Below are 20,309 nucleotides of genomic sequence, written 5' to 3' on the forward strand. Positions count from 1 at the left end.
GACCTGTATGTCCTTCCTGAGGTGTGGAAGTGGTTTTCGGTTCTCTCTTGGTAGTGTTGGGCACAGTCTAGTGGATCTCTGTAGCAAGCAGAAAGTTGTCTATGAAATAAAGGGCTCAGAGGCTTTGAAGGCTACATCGTTATCACATCGCTTCTTACCTTTTCAGAACTGAGTACTAGTTGTACATATCATTTCTTTGGCAAAAGAACTAGGTGGGAGAGTCAGTCCTGGGAAATGAGACATTCAGCACTGGATGATAAAATGCACATTAGAGGAATTAAAAAATGCAAAATGTAGACATCAGTGCATTTGCATCTAGAGATGATGGCTGAAGAAACAGTACACATATAGATTTGGCAGTAATGAAGGGCAGTCTTTGCTGCTCCCGAGCCCTGTGTCCATCCCCAGGGTGACAGAAGACCAGCTTTGGCTACTGAGATTTGCTGTTTTCAGACCGTGCACAGATGGATTTAAGGATGCTCCCCAGGGTCTGCTGCTGAAGGGGCACAGTTAGTGCTCCACGTACTCAGTTATGATGAAACAAAAACAAGCCAAATGACAAAAAGCTGTAGACGAAATATTTACCAGTTAGCCTCTTGATTGTTGTTGGGTGTGTTTAGTCATCAATCAACTCTAAAAATGCCAATCTTCTGTTTTTGCCTCAGCCTCCTGCAAAACTGCTTGATTTGTCCATGAGTGTGGCCTGTCAGTGTTAAATGAACAAAGACTAATTTTATAAAAATTATTGTTATTAATTTATGGGGTGGAAATGTATTTTTTTTGTTGTTGTTCAGTGTAATGTATGTAATAAGGCCGCACAGCTGAAAATTTACATTGAGAATGTCATACATTGATAATAACAAAACGTCAAATTTAAAATGGAATATTTAGTTACACCAACATGTACTGCATTCCTTTTAACTGCAGAAGTATGTCTTCATCTCAGCTTTTTGTTCTCATTATTCCTGTTTACTGCTAACCACTCTATACTTATCTGATGGTTGGAGAGTTTCCTTCTCTATCATGCTCTTCATCATTATGAAACAGAAAAATTGCACAGGTATTAATGGAGTCTTCTTTGCACTATTTCTTCAAGATAAATGTGTTTCTTTGTTCCCATCTCTTAGAAAATTCCAGTGCTTTGGAGCTGAGCACCACAAAAATGAAGAAAATTGTGTTTACAGGTCCTGTCTATACTATTTTGATGGATAGGTGTCTCTTAAGCAACCAAGCCCATTTCAACCAAAGATCCTCATTTACCACACAGGAATCTCTGCAGTTGTTGGTGTACCTTTTTTTATATCTTTGGTAGAAATATAATTCCAGTTTTCTGAGCTTGCAGCATTTTTGCTTAGATGGAGCTTTCTAATAGCAAGAGATCAGTCATGACAGCTTGTGTGGCCTAATGCCATACTGAGCTGATGGGAAGTATCCTCCTGTTACAGAAAAACAGAAAATCCTGGAAAGCAACATAGACAGCTGATGGATATGCAGGCCCGTTTGCTACTTCCTAATTTTTTCAAGACATGAATAATATGGCTGCAGCTAAACCCTTAGTTATGTAAAAGTGCTAGTACAGTGTCGCGGTTTTGACCAGATTAACCAATCAGAGCGACAGATGGCCCCTCCCCCCCCCTCTAAGGAAAAGAGAGGAGAGGAAGAGATAAAAGAGATTTATGAGTTTAGAAAAAAACTAAACCACTTTAATGAAAATATTAATAAATAATGAAATAATAAATAATAAAAAAAAAAAAAAAAGAAAAGAGAAAAAAAAAAATATATACAGTATATACAAAACCGTATCAAGCTCCCAGGGTGATGATCACGTCACCGGCAGGCACAAGGGAAAAGTCCCAGGCTGGACTCAGTGATGGACAGGAGCTGGATTCCGGATCTGGAGTCAGGATTGCTCGGATCGGGATCAAAGGCAGACAAACAGACAGGGTCCTCCTCAGATGTCGGCCATTGAAGGAAGAGAGATGACCCTTTGATCCCTCAGCTTTTATACTGAGCATGATGCAGATGGGATGGAATACCCTGTTGGTCAGTTTTGGGTCACCTGTCCTGTCCGCTCCTCCCTACAGGTGTGACCCCTCTACGCTTTTCCGCTTCCGACCCTCCAACGGGGCAAATAACAAATTTACCTGACCTTGGTTGTTATAGCAATAAGTATAAGCAAGGGCCTCTCTGCATACCATTCCTTGGTATTATCAGGTCTTATCACTGTGAGAGTGAGCAGTTTCTGAACAATATGCCGTTAATTTCAGAGTTTAGTTAGTTAGAAGAGGCCCAGCTAAAAAGGAAAAATTACTGAACAGAAAATTAGTTCTGTTTTACCTCAAACCAGGACATACAGTAATTGTCATGATGTTTGGCCAAGATTGAAAGCAATAGATATAGTCTTCTTCTGAACAGTAATAGCTGTCACAAACTGGGATGGAATGTGTCATGTAGACAATATTTTTCTGTATCTTTTTATTTTATATAAAGGTATTTATTTGCAAATCGTCAGCTGGAGAGATTAGAGAGCTTTTGTGATGAGTCTTGGGAATAAGAACATGTTTCTTTGCTTTTATAAGATGTATGCGTGCAGCCAGTTAAGCAAAAAAAAATCGGTTTTTTTAGGATGTAGTTTCCAACTGTACATTGAAAATTCCCTGTAAATCAGATATCTTTTTTTTTTTTTTCTCCAGGGGCCTGGAACATTATTCAAAGGTCCCTTGATATGTTCAGATACTGCTTTCATTAGTGAGCTTCTATCAACAAAAATGTTATCCTGCAGTCAAGCAATGTCTTGAAGTACTAAAAGACTGTGTGTCAGACTGTTGTAATTCTTCAGCTGCTGTGGGGCATGGAGTCATGTCAAGCTCACTGCAAATAGCTCTGAAAAACCCCCATCAGATGTGTTTGATACATACTGCTTTCTTTGGTAGCATGTTTCTTTTCAGCAAAACCTGTTCTTTTGTTAAGAAAACTATTTTAAATGTCTACTATTTCTCTCATAGATATAGGTCCCTAAATTACAAAGTAGACTGCTTATATGAATTCCTGGAGTCCTGACTCAAGAGAAGCTGTTTTGCAGATTACCCAAATATTCTTCAATTTTATGAGGCAGAAGAACAGTTTCTGGATTATTTGACTGAAACTGTTCTGTAAAGTGGATATATTGTATTAATGAGTTAGCAGTTTTTTACAAAGGCAAGTCGTCTCTAGTAACTCCAGACATTTGAATATAAATTTGAAATTATTCCTCCCTCTTTTTTAGATGTTTAATTCTATCATCTTTACTTCAAATTCAGTAATATATTAATGTTGAATCCCTCCCTACATTTCTTTATTATTTAGATGAATGGGGTGTATTCATTGGAAGATGAGATTCTCAGGTCCAAACACGGGCAGAAGATGCTTTCCTGCCTTTATTGCATGGAGGTAGACACTCAGCTGAGATAAACAGGGTGGTCACGGGCTCCATGTAAGAGGGAAGACTGCACCGATGGCAGGTAGAGCCTCATTCAGCTCTTACCACTAGGTAATGGCATTACGAGTGTGTGCTGCATTTGCTTATTGAACTCATGCTGCAGTACTGTAGTTGAGATGGATGCGATGGTGATGCTACTGTCTCTCACTTGGGTAGTCTAAATATGATTTTCACCTTTGCCGAACTGTCTGCAGGTACACTGATACCTGCTACAGCTGCAGTGGACAATAAATCCTTATTTAGCTAAGTGAGATAATAAAAGAGAGAAATTTAAAATGGGAATGCGCGCTTAAAAAAAGAAAAAAAAAAAGCTGCTTTAGAACTACGTTCTTCAGGATTTTTAAAAAGTTGAATCTACAAAAAATAGCGAGCTACCAGAGGAAAAAAGATCTCCTCTGACAGATTAATTCAATGTCATGGTGTGTGTTTTCTCAATAAGTGTCATTGTGGATGAGCACTTTCCCTAAATACAGCGCTAAATTAATGTGAGGCTACTTGCTAGGGCTTGCAAGCCGGTAGCAGCAGTGTTTCTGTTACAGCCAAATGCTATTCTCTGATCTTTCAAAAATGTAATTCTGCCTTTTGTTAATACAGATGCACTTTTCATAGGGTGATGCTAAACCTGCAGGAAGGAGCCATTCTTTAATGGGAAGTCAGAGTCATGCTGGATTTCCTCCCCAGTAGCTGTATGCAGCCCATCAGTTACTTTATTCCTAAAATAGACAGAACTGTAGTTTGATGGTTTTTTTATAGCAGGAATTAGTTCTTGCTCTCTAACCAGACATGAACGTTACGGAGTCGTCAGTACTCATAGGTGTAAGTTACAACAGCGCAGCCCTCTTTGCCCTTGACCAAAGCATGTTTACATAAAAACTAGAAAGGTCTATCTGAAACATAATCCACATGTTCTGCAGTAATTTAAAATGTGAGCATAGTCATCAGTATTTGCAACAGTTATAAAACATGAGAAATTTAAGCATAAAATTTGTACTGTTAGTATTAGCAACGTTAATTCACTATGCATTACTTGAAAATCGCATAATTTGTTTCAAGGTATGTTTTCATCCAGAACCTAAAATCTCCAGTATTCAGAGAATGTGACTTTATGAAGGCAGTGTTTAAACAATTACAATTACTAATGCCTCGTCTGTCTTTGTGGAGACCCACTTTTAAGTGCAATTTCTGGAGCGCTTGTAATTAGCAGTGCATAAGTGGGAAAGAGTTCCTATAAAGTCAGGAATCATAGCACTTTCCTCCAAGTTTCACAAGCCTAAATCCAAGGAGTAATACTTATAAAAATCCAGGTTTTGGCCTCCAGCATGGTCATCTGTGATATTCCACAGTAGCTGCATTGCATGGAGCTGTGGGATTACAGGATTACAACCCTTTAGGATCACAAGGGTTGATACTAATCCATACATACCAAAATCCACTTTAGGTCTCTGAGTGAAAAATAGACACCTCCCATCAATTCACCACAGATGCATGCATTGCTTAAAAAGTTTATTTGCTTTCTAAGGAGAAGCAGTAGACCTTTTTCATATTTATGCTCAAAGAAATCTTTTGCCTTGTTGGAGCTGGGGAAAACCCAGGAAGGCGCATAACTGAGATAAAAGCCGGTCTAGGTAAATTCAGATGCATATCCTAAATAAAAGAAGCTCTTTCATTGTGGAAAGCATAATAAGGGCTTTCAAGAACCTGGATGATTTAACATCTGAAGAACCATTCTACTTGCATTAGTTGATGATAATCTGAAGAGGCAAGCTAATGAGATCCCATCAGTGGGATCAGTGCTTGATTGAAGTGAAATAATAACACCTGATCCAGCTGGAGAACTTTCTTCATGTCTACCAATAATATTTCAGCATACATTTCTTCCTGAATATCAGTATTTTGCTTGTGTTTTGATGAACAACTACTGATTGTTGTTACCATGTTACCCTCTTGGTTGAAAAGAGCATGATGACTGATTTCTGTCATCTGAGAATCACTTGCCCTTCTGCTGTATAAGAGCAGCTGGTCTTCTCCTCTCTCTTTGTTTTCACTTGGGGAGAAAGTTTACTGCAGTTTCCCGGTCTGTTCAGGTGAGTTCCAGGATCAATAAGGCTTGTTATTAGAAGATCCAAGATCAATAAGGAAGGTTATTGTTAGAAGTGTTACAGAAAAGGAATCAATTATGTTCAAAAAAGCAGAGCACAGGGGAGGTTGGGAAGAAGAGACAATGAGGGTGTTATTTATTTGTTGATGGCATTAGGAAACTTACTGTCAAATGGCAGACTAAGATGAAGACTGGGCTTTTATTGCTCCTACAGCTTCTTTAGATCAAAGGGTGAGGAAAAAGGCTGGTACTTTTGTGTGTGGTACTGTGCGGTGCTGTGGGTAGCGTGCAAGCAGTCCCCCATCTCTGGCATCCCAAGAAGCAGATACTCTTCTTGGTGAGTACAGGGCCTCTGCAAGGAAGAGCTTTCACAGAACTCTCCAGGTTGGAAGGGACCTTTCAGATCATCGAGTCCAACCATCAACCCAACACTGACAAAACCCATCACTAACCCATGTCCCTCAGCGCTATGTCTGCCTGGCTTTTAGATACCGCCAGGGATGGGGACTCCACCACTGCCCTGGGCAGCTTGGTCCAATGCTTAATAACCCTTTCAGTGTAGAAATTTTTCCTAGTATCTAATCTAACCCTCCCCTGGTGCAACTTGAGGCTGTTTCACCCTGATGTTTTTTTTTCCTTCATCAAGTTGCTTTCCTTTTGAGGAAAGAGACTTTTTCTTTTTCAGTGGCAGATTAACCACTGACAGACAGGCCTGTTCCTGGGCTCTGTCTTTACAGGGTTTGGGTCTGGGTGAGATTCCACAGCCAGGAGGCTCAGAGTAAGACAAGCAAAACGAATTTACAGAAGTTGGAGGAAAGGAACTGAAACTCCTTGGGAAGGTCTTTCCTAATATAGCTACAGGAGCTCATTGCCACAAGAGGGTGCTTGCAAGCTCATCACTGGCCCTGTCATCACGGCCTCTTCAGAGAACTCCACACTGGAGTGTTAAATGTACTGGGGCCTTTAAAATGTAGTTTACAGAAGAGACAGATTAGATACAATGATAGATTATGATGGAGTAGAAAATTGTGCATTTATCTTTTAGCCAGTGTCAAATTGAAACATTGCTTACAAAGATTTTGGAGTCATTACTTTTGAAGAGGTCTCCTCAAAAAAACCTGTGCATTCAAACAGGCTGTTTAGCTGCTTGCAACAGATTTAAGCTATAGCCAGCCTGACAGAACATAACAGAAAGGAAAATGTCTTTATTAAACACATAGAGAGGAGTCAAATCATATGCCTTAAAGCCAAAGGAAGCACTTTTGACAGTGTTATGTCAGTGCACAAGATACATTTCACATGGCATCTGAATGCACAACAAAATATGTTTTAAAATGCTTCCAACTCTCCTTTTTATCTTAAATGTGTGTCAATATATGTACATATTTAGAGACCAGCAGAGAAGTTAGCAGCAATGTCTGTCAGGCACAGAACCTGGAGTTCAGATCTAAACTGGTTTCTGAACCATGTGTGAAAATACCTGTAATATACATTTCTGAAATAGAGGTCTCCTCGTGGTGAGAGTGCACACGTCACATCAGGTTTGGGTTATGCTGTTAGATGATCCACCTCTGACTATCATTTTGTTTAACTCTTAGGGGTTTTGACTTTCTGAAAAAAAAAAAAAATTAAAATAAATGCTTCAATGATATCATTGATAGGAAAACTATTATTGTAATATTGGATTTTGAAGTAACCTGGCAATCAAAAGATTCTCCAAAATGTTTTCCATATAATTATTTCCACAAAAGGTATAGTTTGACCCTTACTACAAACTCGCTTTCTTTCAGTGGTTCCTAAACTCACTGCAGCTTTGTCCGGCAATTGGCTGGAGCAGCAGGCGCTCCCAGCCTCGTATATCCACAGGAGGAAGCAGTTGGCTCTTTTCAATCTGTGGCTAGCCGGAAACACACGGTCCAAGCAAAGCATAATAATGTGCTGTTCATCTAAGGATCCGGGAATACATTAGCCTTGTTCACAGGATGGTTTACAGCCCTTGGAAGCCTTGCTAAATGTTGCATAGCAAGCCAGCACAAAACAAACAAACGAAATTAAAATCTGCTCACCATTCGTTGGGGCAGGATCCTGACGTGGGTGGGAGTCTGTTACGCTGCCTCCCCCAGCCCTCTGCAGTTAACGGTTTGCATTGCTAATGTTTAGAGCACCTTAAGGTGCAGACATGGAATTTATGGTAGAAGCGCCTTCTGGGTTTACAGCAGGATGCCCCCATTAAAGTTCAGTACATCACTTACATTGTTTTCTGAAGTCAGACCTCTTGCTTCTTTCTTATAAATACCTCTTCCCTTGCTTTTAAGCCAGAGAAGAGTGACCTGCGTCTAGCACAGATCTTGAAAAACAAGCCTAGCAAAGAGGGATGTATAAATTTGGCTGCCATGTATCATGTGTTATTACTGTCAACACTATCAAAACTTAGCACTAACATTTGACAGTATTAACACTGATTAGTATGTGCTATACAAACAGGAAAGCTAGGATTAGTAAGGCTGCATTATTTGTCAAGGATCATCACTACTTAGTAGTTATACCTAACATGACAGTCTAAATAAACTGAAAATGTGCAGATTAACCTGATAAAAATGGTGTTACTTACCCTACCATCTACCCACAGTATTTTTTTGCCCTTTAGAGTCAGGCACCCCATAAGCAGAACAGAGAACCTTTCCCCAGAAATGCTATCCTGGGCTGATTTCCCATGTTATTGAATCCAGAGATAATGTCCTTTTAAGGTATTCACAATGGCAATAAGTTCCACTAAGTGACCTGTCAGTTCATTTTAAACATGTGTCATTTTTATTAAAAAGTATTACCTTAAAGATTCCTTACATATTCCTTTTCTAAAACTATACCTTGTTTACTTCTCCTGTGGCCAGAAGAATGACATGCATTGCAAAGGTTCGTTTTGCATTGATTGGATTTCATCAAACGTCACTTCTTTTTCAGTTGTGGGAAAATGATCCCAGTTTCTTCTCTTTCCATATAAACTTCTTCATTCTGTATATTGCTTTGCTGCACAACAGTCTGCTGTCACCAGCGAACACATTTCTCCTACCTGATGAAACTTAGGACTGATGAGTATATTCCTAATATAGTCTTATCAGCTGTCACTGCAAAATAATACATTATTTTAACAAAATTGATCTTGAGCATGAATGTGTATACCTGCTACCACCCTGAGCAAATATTTTTTAAATTTTATATATACATGTATATATATTTAAATGGAATCACTTTAAATTTCGTAACTCAAGTGCCTCAACATTAAAATATGCCTGAGTCAGTTTTAGCTGCTCTTGTCCATGTGCTCAGGTCTTCGTTTCAAGCTGATGTTCAGAGAGAAAAGAAAAGATTTTTCATGTGATAACACAACTCTGGTTGCTACTGTTTTAAGAAGTATCACCAAGTGTCATCTTAACTCGTAGTAAAACAGCTGGCAACGCAGCCCAGGCATCCTGAAACGCAATTGACGAGGTGCCCCTCAGCTCATATTTTTTTGCAGGGCTGTTTCCACTGCTAGATGTAATCCTGAGTGCCCTCTCCTTCTGGCCTCCTTCTGCAGTGAAAAGGGTGGCCGAGAGTATGCGATACAGCAAGGAACAAAGCGTCCCTTTTCTCTGGTGGTCGGGAGACAACATGCCAGCGAGCATTGGCTGTTGGTCAGGCTATACAGTCAAAAAGTCTTCTGTACTGCAGCAGCCCTCCAGCCCTTTGGGCACAATGTGACTTGGTGGGGGGGGGAGGGGGTGTGGGCTGGGTAACAGATGCTGCGGGTAAAGGAACGTGAGAGAGAAGCCACCCCCAAGAAAGATTTGGAGGAATTGGTTGATGAGAAGCTCAACATGAGTCGTCACTGTGCACTCACAGTCCAGAAAGCAAACTGCATCCTGGGCTGTGCCAAAAGAAGTGTGGGCAGCAGATCGAGGGAGGTGGTTCTGCCCCTCTATTCTGCTCCCATGAAACCCCACCCGGAGTACTGTGTCCAGCTCTCAGGCCTTCAACATAAGAAGGACATGGACCGGTTGGAGCAGGTCTAGAGGAGGGCCATGAAGATGATTAGAGGGCTGGAGCACCTCTCCTATGAAGACAGACTGAGAGAGTTGGGGTTGTTCAGCTTGTAGAAGGCTCCGGGAAGACCTGATAGCGGTCTTCCAGTACCTGAAGGGAGCCTACAGGAGAGATGGGAAGGGACTCTGTCAGGGAGAGTAGTGGTAGGATGAAGGGTAATGGTTTTAAACTGAAAGAGGGCAGATTTAAATTAGATATTAGGAAGAAACTCTTTACTTCAGGGTGGTGAAGCACTGGAACAGGTTGCCCAGAGAAGGTGTGGATGCCCCATCCCTGTAGGTGTTCAAGGCCAGGTTGGATGGGGCTTTGAGTAACCTGGTCTAGTGGAAGGTGTCCCTGCCCATGGCAGGGGGTCTGGAACTAGATGATCTGGGGGGACAGGGTGTGGTGAAGGGCTCCTCAGCAACTGAGTGTTGTCTCACCCAGGGTTTGCCTCACGGAAAGATGAAGAGAACTCCCCACAGGAGTAAGGAGGAAAAACAGATTGCTACTTCTTGTATTTTCCTTCCAGTTTTCCTCCCACCAGGCTTCCCATGGGTTGGATTGTAATCATCTGACTTCTCAGTCATCCTCTCCCCACAGCTTTGGTCGAGGGAACTGTGTCAAGAAGCAGCTGGGTGGCTGGTGCTGGGAGAAGAGGTCAGGCAGTGCAGAAGCTGGGGAAGTGTTCCAGACTCCTGTTGAACACTATACAAGCCCCAAGTCCCCATCATCTCAAGGTTTTTTAATTTCCCATTGAATTATTTGCTTTTATTATGTGACTTGATATAAAAAAATAATAGAGAAGGGGTTAATCGTTCATAAGTATCTTTCAGTATTGCCATATGATAAAGCAATTTGTTTCCTATAAATCCCTCTCACAGGAATATCTCTGGCTACATGGTGTGCATTTATTTGGCCTGTGTGTCCCTTATGGCTCCTGGCAGCAGCTTCCCGAGGTTTCTCCCAGCTGCTTATATCACTAGTGATGCTGAAACCGATGCAGACAACGTACATGTTAGTAAATAAGGAAAGTCACACAAATTTTATTGCCTTTTTTTGTTGTCCAATTTATTACACAAGTGGCACAGGTTTTCTTTGTTGTGTAATGCAAGCTTTTGCAGGCATAGTAAAATGAACTTTTCTGGGACTATTTATAGAGGTGATCACAGAGATTTGGATTAGAATAGATTAAGTAAGGACTTCTGCAGTGATGATACATAAACTAAGCTATACATTTACTTAAAGACCTGTGGCCTGACTGGTACAAGAGGTATTTACAAAATAAGTGAGGTCGAACATATCCCACAAAATGGAGGGGAAAAATGGCGGGTTATCATCCACATGTCCACGGACAGGCCCATGTTTTTAGCTAGTGGAGCACAATTCTCGCTGGGGAATGAGTCTGTGAGTGCTCATGATGCTGTGAAGTGAAGGTGGCAATTTTGTGCCTTCTGTACTTGGGTGCTGGAAGGGGTAGTGCCATTTAAACTTGCTTTTGGACACAAGATTGTGCTTCAGGCTATTGTGTTCCTCTGCAGAGGAGGGAGTTTTGCACATCACTGCTCCATCCCTGCTTGAATACTCTTTAGCACTTATCTGATTGCTTTCCCCAGCAAAATCAACCTCTCTCCCCTCGTACCCCTCCAGGCGCATGGAGTTTTGTCCAAGCAAAAGTCAGAAAAAATCCATTTAAATTCCCAGCTCTTCTTTTGTCACTTTCCCAATATAAGTTTGTGTGTGACTAAGCAGTTGCAGCCCTTTCTCTAAAAGGTCAGCTTAAATTGTTTTGTGCAGATAACATTAAAGCTTATGTGCTTGATGGATTTCGGTAGCACATAAACACCACTTCTCATGGGACTGATGACCTGAATAATTACCTCATCTCAGTCACCGTTGATCTAATCAGCTAAACCAATTATAATATAAGCTCAAGCCATTTATGAAAGTTTCTCAGATTGCTTTATGCAGACTGGAAGTTTTGGTGCATTATACATAAATTAGAATATAGTGAATAGTGATGCTCAGCATTAATTTTGCTCTTTTTTAATACAACATAAATTTAGAATCTCTGTTAAGAGAATCTCAAGTTTCACAGTGTTGCGGAGTTTTTAGTTGAGATCAGAATTTCCCTCAAATAATTTTGGGATATTTATTTTGAAATATGTGACCTGGGTTCCTGCATTTTTTGGTTTTGGTTTTTGTTTTTTTTTTTTCTTTTTATGTGAATTATTTTATAATCAGTGCTAGTTGTATACAGTTCTGTTATAATAGTGAGTTATGTATAACAGGAAATATTAAATATATGAATTATTATTTTAGTAAATCAACACGAAAAAGTTTAAACACAACTTTGTATTCCTTTACATTTTATTATCCTTCCATTTCTATTACTCATAATATTGTGCATGTAATATGCTTCTAATTTAGATATAATTTTCATAGTTGTCGCTGCATATGATTATGGATTACAATGAATCATTATCTCATTTAATTCTGTTACATGCAGTTTTAATCACTATTGTTAAACCAGCCTTGCAGAATTGTCATTAATAGTTACAGATGCATGCACAGCAAACTGGACAGTTGTTTATCATGATGCTTGTGAGAAGCAAAGGGTAATGTCAATTTAGTCTTTTGCCAGACCCATTTCTGTCTGGGATAATAAGCAAAAAGATATAATAAGCTGTTTTCATTCTCAGCATCTTGGTGGAAAATAAGTTGCCTGAAGAGATTTTTTTTTTAAAAGCTAAGATAATTGCATGCTGTATGTGATTTGCTGTTCAGCTTGAGTTCATTATTGATCTTCTAGTATTTCTTGTGATCTCTATTATCTGTAATGATCTAGTGTAGAAATAGCCTTACATCTGTAATTTTGTCATAACATCTGATTTATAAAATTGTCTCCTGAGATATCCATGACCTCACTTAATCAGACACGTTGTTATGTCATTAGCCAACACAGCTGAGCAAAGCAGTTTATTTTTATAGTGGCAGCACTATTCCAGTCTCAAATAAAATCAAAGGCACATGAAGAAATATCAGTTTAAAAGAAGTCAAAAGTTTCCCAAGACTATTTTATTCTATTGCAAATGTGCAAATTTCAAGTTTATGCTTCTGTAGGAAATTTTAATACAATACTTCTAGTCTGATTACAGAAGAGCACTATGAAATTCTTACAATTCGTAAACACTACTTGAGGAAGGTGTTGTAACCTCTGATTAACTTCAGGTAGTCCCACACCTGAAATATCCATGTATGTACTCTGGGACGAAATTAAGAAAATTAGCTATACTTTATTTAGAAAATATGGAAAATAAGGAATTTATTTCAGACTGACTGTTTTGTCATATATTCTAAATAAAGCATTGTTAATTTTGCTCTGTGACTTCAAACCAAAGGAGGATCTTTCAAAATCATGCTAGTTACATAAAAATAAGATATGTCATATACTATAGAAAAAATGTGGGGAAGCTCTGTGAATTGCCAAATATTCCACAGAGGAAAGACAGAGCCCTCAACACCTGGCAGTACTTTGGCTTCTGCTTGGAAAAAAACTGTTTCTGAGCTGAATTTCAACCCTCTCTTATGTGAAAAAATTGACAGTAAATGTTAATGTAGTTGATGTGATGGATGACTCACACTCTATTGTTTGTCACACAGAGTCTGCATATGATATTTGAAAAATGAAATAGGATCTGTTACAAACCTCAGAGAAGCCAGCAAGCCCTGGTACCCTGTAATGAAGGAAGCCCTTTTCCTATAGTCCAAAGGCATGAATGTAATCTCATATTTAAGGTCTCTTCTGCACAGAGGATCAAAACAGACTTTTATTTTGCCTGTCCTGTTTCATTGGTCTGGAAGAATAACTCTGGCCACTGGTCGCAAGAAAGCAAGTCTTAGCTAACACAACAGTCCTTGAAAAGCAGGGGTACTGAGCTTGCATGCTATGACATATGTACAGTTATTCCTTCCAATAATTGATTATCATCATGTATTAATGAGAATAGTTTCGGGTTTTATTATAATTTAAAATAAGTGGTGGTTGAGGACATTTGAAAGAGAGGAGAAGGAAAAGGATGCTGTTGAAGAAGAAAGGTTGAAGTCTTAGGGAGAGGGCATGCATTTAAGAGTTATCAATCTTCCTTCTCCGAAAGCTTTCACATATAGTGAAAATGTCTGAGAATTGATCCTACTGACAAAATAATAGTGAGATTCAATTTTTAATTTTTTTTTTTTTCCACATACACTGACCACTTCATTATTGTACCATGGTCCTTCATACAAGGAGCAGAATAATTGATGTCTTGGTGGAACACTAATGAGATAAAATGTCATCTCTTTTCTGGGGATAACCAGATTACTCAGGTTCAGAATTTTCTTTACTGCTTTATTTTTATCTTTTAAAAAAAATTAAGTGCACAGCTGTATTTTCTTGCAGACTGCTGTGAAACAGGCTATTGCTTTACCTATTGCTTCAAAAGGCAGTTTGCTGAAAGCAATTTTGTATCAGTTATATTTATTAAATGAGATTGTTGAAAGAGTTTGTAATATATTATGGCTGTGGATAATATATTTATTGGTATATGAAGTTAAGGATTCCAGACTAATAACTCACGTTGCTATTGATTGATTGTGCGTCCTGGCTGATCTGCTTGTATTAACTTTTGGCAAGCAGAATAGAGACAGGGCCAGAAATGGATGCAAAGAGGAAAAAAAAAGTGGGGGGAGGGGAAACCCGAACACCTAAGCAAAAAAAAACCAACCTGAAACCACAAATTATCATTATCATTAAACCAGGATTTGGGAAATAACCATTGAATTCAGGGGTTTATTACAATTTTCATTCTAAAGCTGTAGTTTCCTGTACCTCATTTCAGTATCTGACACATTTGGAAGATTTATGCAAATGAAAGCAGTTCCTCAGCAAATGGTCTGTCTCACCCACCTCCCCATGAAACACGCAACTGGTGAGGGCAACCAGAGATCACTTCCATCAGCTTTACAGCTCTGGATGGTGCTGGGAATCACATGGTGGTGAAGCAACTTGTTTTTATGTCCTCGTTCGATTGTTCATTTTCCTTCTTGGCCAGGGAGTGCTGGGCACACTCCGTCAAACACCAGGTTTTCACACTTTTATCTGACCCACTCCAGAGTCATACAATCATCCTTCAAAAATGATTTTCCATGCTACTGCATCATGTAATCCCTCAGAAAGCTCCTACTCTCCATTGCCTTTCCTTATCCTTAAGCAAGCAGTTTTTGATAGCATCTTTGGAAAATAAACTTCACTAAATGTTGATACCCAAGTAATCCTGGTTTGTAAACTCAGAACGGTGAATGAGGTTGATTGATTTTGAGATCATTTATGTCTCAAGTCTGTTGAAATCAGAATGCCAGAGTGTGTTAGATCCTGTCTGATGGAGGTACCCACTAAAAGTAGGACAAAAGTCCCTAAACACTGTAATGCAAAAGCCTCTTGCAAAAAAAAAAAAAGAGCTAATGTTTGCTTTTTGTTATTGTTTGTTTTACTGTTTTACAGTTTATTTTTCTTTTTAAAGAGAGAAAGAAAAGAACTTTTTTTTAAGCATATGGTAAATATTTTTAGAACACAAAAATGTCCTGTGAAAGTATCGAAACAGTTTTTTTCCATTAGAGTTGATAACTACTTTAATTTATTCTTATGATTTTTTGAAAATACATCTCTCTTCAAAAATGACAATTTTTTCAGTGAACAATAGGATCCCCCTTCTTATTGCCAAGAATTTTAGGTCTCCAAACTATTGTACACTTAGTTTTCTGCAATCATTAGAAACTGACATTTTACTGAATGACTAGGTGATATTTTAAATCTACAGAGTTTTTGGAGTTGTAAAGACCTATATCCTGAACATCAGGTGAAAAATAAAATTATTAAGGAACTAAAATAATGATTAAGTTCTTACCAAGCGGACAGTGATATAGTTTTTTTTTGAAAGCCAAGAATGATTACATTGTAGTAAAACTTGGATTAATCTGAACAATCCCACCAAGAGAGTACATATGTTTTAGTGGATATTATTTCTGGAGATATATATATATATATTTATGTGACTTTCTGCAGAATCCTCTTTTCAATTTCAATAGAATGGTTTGAAGTATTATAGTTTCTTCACAAGGAAATTAAGATGCTCTTTATAAAGCAGTGGTGGGTGTTGCTTCATACTGAGGAGAAGAGTAAATTGAGAATAAAAGAAATCAGAGTAATAATTTTATCAAAAGATGTAAGTGAGAAATACCCTATGTAGCCTGTGAGCATCCCAAAGAGTTGGCATTGCCTCTGTATCCTAATGAAGCTGTTTGCTACCTAAGCCAAATGGAGTATCCAGAAAAAAAATGAAACAGGACAGTGAAATATTAACTAACTAGTTATAATGACAATAAATCAGAAGCTGCAGTTGTCATTTGGCAAATGTCTCTGTCTCAGTAGCGTCCGTGGGGAAAAGAAATAAAAAGAATGTTTAGGCAAGAGCCACTTAGAAAAATGACGAAGGAATCAGGGTGGGCCATTCCATTTCCATAACCAGGTTCTCCTTCTTGCTAGTTTTTTGTGATTACGAACTTGCAGTATGAGTATGTTTTAGACAGGCAGGGTACTGGAGAGGTCGAGATTTGTGTCTCTGCCCTTATCTTTTCAATAGTCAGATACCAACGCTGAGCTCAGGAAAACTGAGTCATGCATTGGCAGTGAAGAGGGAGCACAGGGAGAAGTACTGATTTATCTGCACCTGCCCTGCTCTACCCCCATCAGTCCCATGCGGATCAACACTGGGCTGCCTGAATAACACTAAAGACCAGAGATAATGTTTTCAATCCTACTGGTCAAGTGAGCTGCCAGGATTAAGTACTGTCATTCCATTTAATTAATGACAAGTGTATTTTGCTGTATTTTAGGGAAGCTGTCAGTTTGCTGCTGTGGAGCGAAACACTACCTGGGTACCAAGCTGAATTATAAAGTTTACCTCCTGAAAGTTTTACAGCTTCCATCTATCATAAAGCACATTAAACAGGAACTCTAAAAGCAATTTTATTTTATTTATGATTATAAAAAAAAGGTCTAGTTCTAATGGGAAACCTGAAGTATTTAAAGATAGCAACAGGCAGCATGAACACAACTCCTGCCTATCACTTCCCCTTCAGAGAGCAAGGAGTTGTGTTTCAGAGAATTCATATTCAGAGCAGATCCAGTTCATTTTACCTGCCGGGTTCATTTTATTATATAATAAAATCTGATTTATTCTCATTTGACTATAATGTATATAGCCATATAAGCATAAGCCTTTTATAAACAGTTACTTTCCAAGTAGCATAATATAATACCTAGTCTCTTAGGTATTTCTGAGGAATAGCAAATGTTACTCGCCAAAGGGCAGAGATAAAAAGCAGTGTTTTGGATCTGAACATTGTGCCTGGAGCTAATCACTAGTTATGCTGATACATTTTCAGTTCTTCAGTCTGAAAAAAAAAATAATGAAAAAGCAGACTAGTATCCTTCCTCAGTGAACTTTTCTGAGTCTGGAAAACCTAACTCTCTCTTTATATTTTACTTACAGAATGGTCTTATTGTTGCTTGTTACCAAGGTTATGTGGATATCGTAATAGCCTTAGCACAATGCCCTCACCTCGATGTGAACTGGCAGGACAATGAAGGGAACACGGCTCTAATTACAGCTGCACAGGCAGGTAAGGCTCTTCGTTTCACCTCTTACATACTGGGTCTTAGGAGGAGCATGTGTTGTGGTTATTATTTTTAGGATTTTTTCAAGGCCCTAAAAGAAATTAGTCTGCATAAAATAAACCTGGCCAAGCCCACTCCCAAGAAAGTTTGTCATGACTTTTTTTGAACTAATTAATCTGCAGTGATATTTATCCAATGGATTAACACAGAAAAAGCTATACATTTCTAGTAGATGCCATTAACTATTTTAACTTCAAAATCAAGAAAAGCTTGCCCCAAGTGTGCAGTACAATACTGTTTTCTTCCATTAAGCTTATTTTCCTATATTTTCTCTGGCAAGCAACCGGTCAACATTGTGGTCATGTTATGTACTGCATTAGCGCTGATAGCATCTCTATTCTCATGCCTGTTGCACCTACCTCAGTGGGTCTGTAATAATTGCTGACTGTAGGAAAATGTATCATCATTAAGAAATATCTTAGCTGCTAAGACATTCTTCAACCGCTCCACAGTTGAAAAGAAAAAACACCCTATTTATATAGTCTCAGCAGGATTCAGTGTTTTCCAATGCTGCTTTTATAACAGGCTGATTATATTGACATCGACCATATTAATCCCAATGCAGACTGAAGTGAGCGCAGAGTTTATCCCCAGGTTTTCGTTTATCCCACCCAGCATGGTAACATTCAGTGAATAAGTGTAACAGATCACATAAATGTAACAGTCCCAAAAGAAATACTAATTTCAAGTCTACAGTTTAAAAGCAAAGTCGATTATGTCTGTTAAAACCAAAACGCTGGTCTTTAACCTTTAAGGGAAGCTGTAGCTCTCTTTTACAAGTGTTAACAAAATGCAAAAACATGTAAATCAGGAAAAAATTGACCAAGGCGGCCATCACTTTGTAGTCTGAAAGCTGTTCCAAGGGTTGCCTGGCTCTGCAGCCATGGTTTCCTTTGGATCACCCAAGCGTGCTCCTCAAAGGCAATCACTGTACAAGGAAATGTATACCTGTTCTTTATCATTTCTTCTCACTGATGAAGAATATGGGATGTTCATGGGATTTCATGGGACATAGAATTCCCTCCCAGGCCCTGGCTGGCTGGAGGAAAAAATTCCCATCAGACAACATCAATGGACATTACAAGTCATGTCTAAAGCTTGAAGCAGTTTGTTTTTTATGTTAATTTAGTAATATTGTCACTAGATACTTCCAGGTAGTACCAAACTTTATTTTGTGTTGTACCAAAAAGTGAACACTGCTAAAGAAGTGACTGAGAGACGTCTTGAATGCTGGAATAAAGAACTGCGACCACAGTGGTCACGTTCATAGCAAAGTCATGAGTATAGTAGCTTTCCAAAGAAAGTGGAAAAGTCTCCAAAACTCTAAGATAACATTTATTTATTTGCCCTAATATAAATTTGGACTATAAAAGGTTTAATACTGATTCCTTCCTGACCTTTATAACTCATGATAATGAGCTCAGAATTAATCCAGAGGGCTGACATTGACTTGACACTCTCTGCCAGTACTTGTTATTGATCCCCAAAGCAACTGGAAATTACTGTAGTCAGCAGAAACTTATACGAAATCCTAACAACTTGGATGTTTTCCCCTGCCTATGATAATCCTGAGCTCCCGTGTTGACACCAGTTATTTAATTCATTATCACAAGACACTGCTGTAGTGTTAATAGAGATTACTGTGAGGTTAACATTGCAACCAGAGGACCTGCAGTGCAATAGATGCTGCTTAATTATTGCTGAATGTTAAGTAGTAACACTGAGCAGTGTATTATAAAGAACTGAAAGCAAAGATTATGCAAGCTTTCCTTCAGTGGAGGATTTATTTGGTTGGTTTTGTTTGTTGTTTGTTTTTTTCTTTAGACCATGACCATAAAAGTTTTTGCATAATAAAATATTCCTAGAGATTGCTGTTATTTATACCAAAAGTATGGGTTTTCCTGTGGAAAGTCTAATAGCAAATCCACATTATTTCAGTTAATTGTAAGGTGATATCAGAAGGTTTCAGAAAGTGCTGCCATTTTTGTTATGACCCACTGACCAGGTGGGCCATCACGTACGGCCAGACCCAAAAGAGGAGCTGGATGGAAAAGAGGCCACAGTCCTGAGGGATCGTTCCTTCTGTTTCAGAGGCTGCATCTGTAACCAGAGGTACAGGTACTAAGGGAAATGACAGGGAGGCCTCTTTACTTTTGCTAGAGGAGTTTAAAATCCACATTGCTTATGCTGTTTCATGACTGCCCAGACACGATGCTCAAATCTGAGCATCCGCTTGAGTTAAATAGAAAAAATCTTACAGACCAGCCAGAGTCCCAGAAGATAAGCGAATTCAGTTCCTCATATTCCTTTTAATAATTTAACATTCTCATCCTTCAGAAAAATATCTAAATCTGAAGTTTTTTGCATGGGCTGACCTGAGAAAGATAGGCTGGAAGGATCAGTGAAAAGCAGTACTTTCTTAACAAGCTTATTAGTATAGAAAAATAACCACAAAGTGCTGTGCTTATTGTGTAAATTTCAGGTTTGAAAATTGGAAATTGGTCCATTCACCTGCTCTCTCGGTATTTCTTACAGACGTGGGATCCCTTCTCAAAGAGAGCTTGCCTTCCAAAACTGTAAATTTGTTGCAGCGGCAGCAGGTGGTGCCCACAAATGGGTGGCGATGCTGTTAAAGCAGAAGCAAAATCATTAAATGTCAGTACGAGGACAATGCAGGAAAAAAAAAAAGGGAGATTGGTGCAAATGAGATTGAAATAATGAGTAGAAAGAAATGAAGGAAAGAGAGTGGTTTCAAAAAAGGGGGAAGGGGAGGAAAATTACATTAACTTTTTTTCTCAGTTATGCAGATGATGAGGACGTAGCTACATCAGTGGCAGTGTATGGTAATTGGCATCCACTAATATTTAGAGAGTCATATTTGTTCTCAAAGTATA

General features: G+C 38.8%; 1 protein-coding gene across 1 annotated transcript in view; it reads left to right on the forward strand.

The window, feature by feature from the left end:
• The window catches only part of ANKRD33B (ankyrin repeat domain 33B), a 46,328-nt gene that overhangs the window by 17,474 nt on the left and 8,545 nt on the right, over positions 1–20,309 (forward strand). Inside the window, exon 2 of the mRNA XM_074146760.1 lies at positions 17,231–17,360. Within this exon, the coding sequence (XP_074002861.1) occupies positions 17,231–17,360 (130 nt within the window). The remainder of the gene's footprint in view (positions 1–17,230; positions 17,361–20,309) is intronic.

The sequence above is a fragment of the Numenius arquata genome, chromosome 4 (assembly GCF_964106895.1).
Source record: "Numenius arquata chromosome 4, bNumArq3.hap1.1, whole genome shotgun sequence".
Taxonomy (NCBI): Eukaryota; Metazoa; Chordata; class Aves; order Charadriiformes; family Scolopacidae; genus Numenius; species Numenius arquata.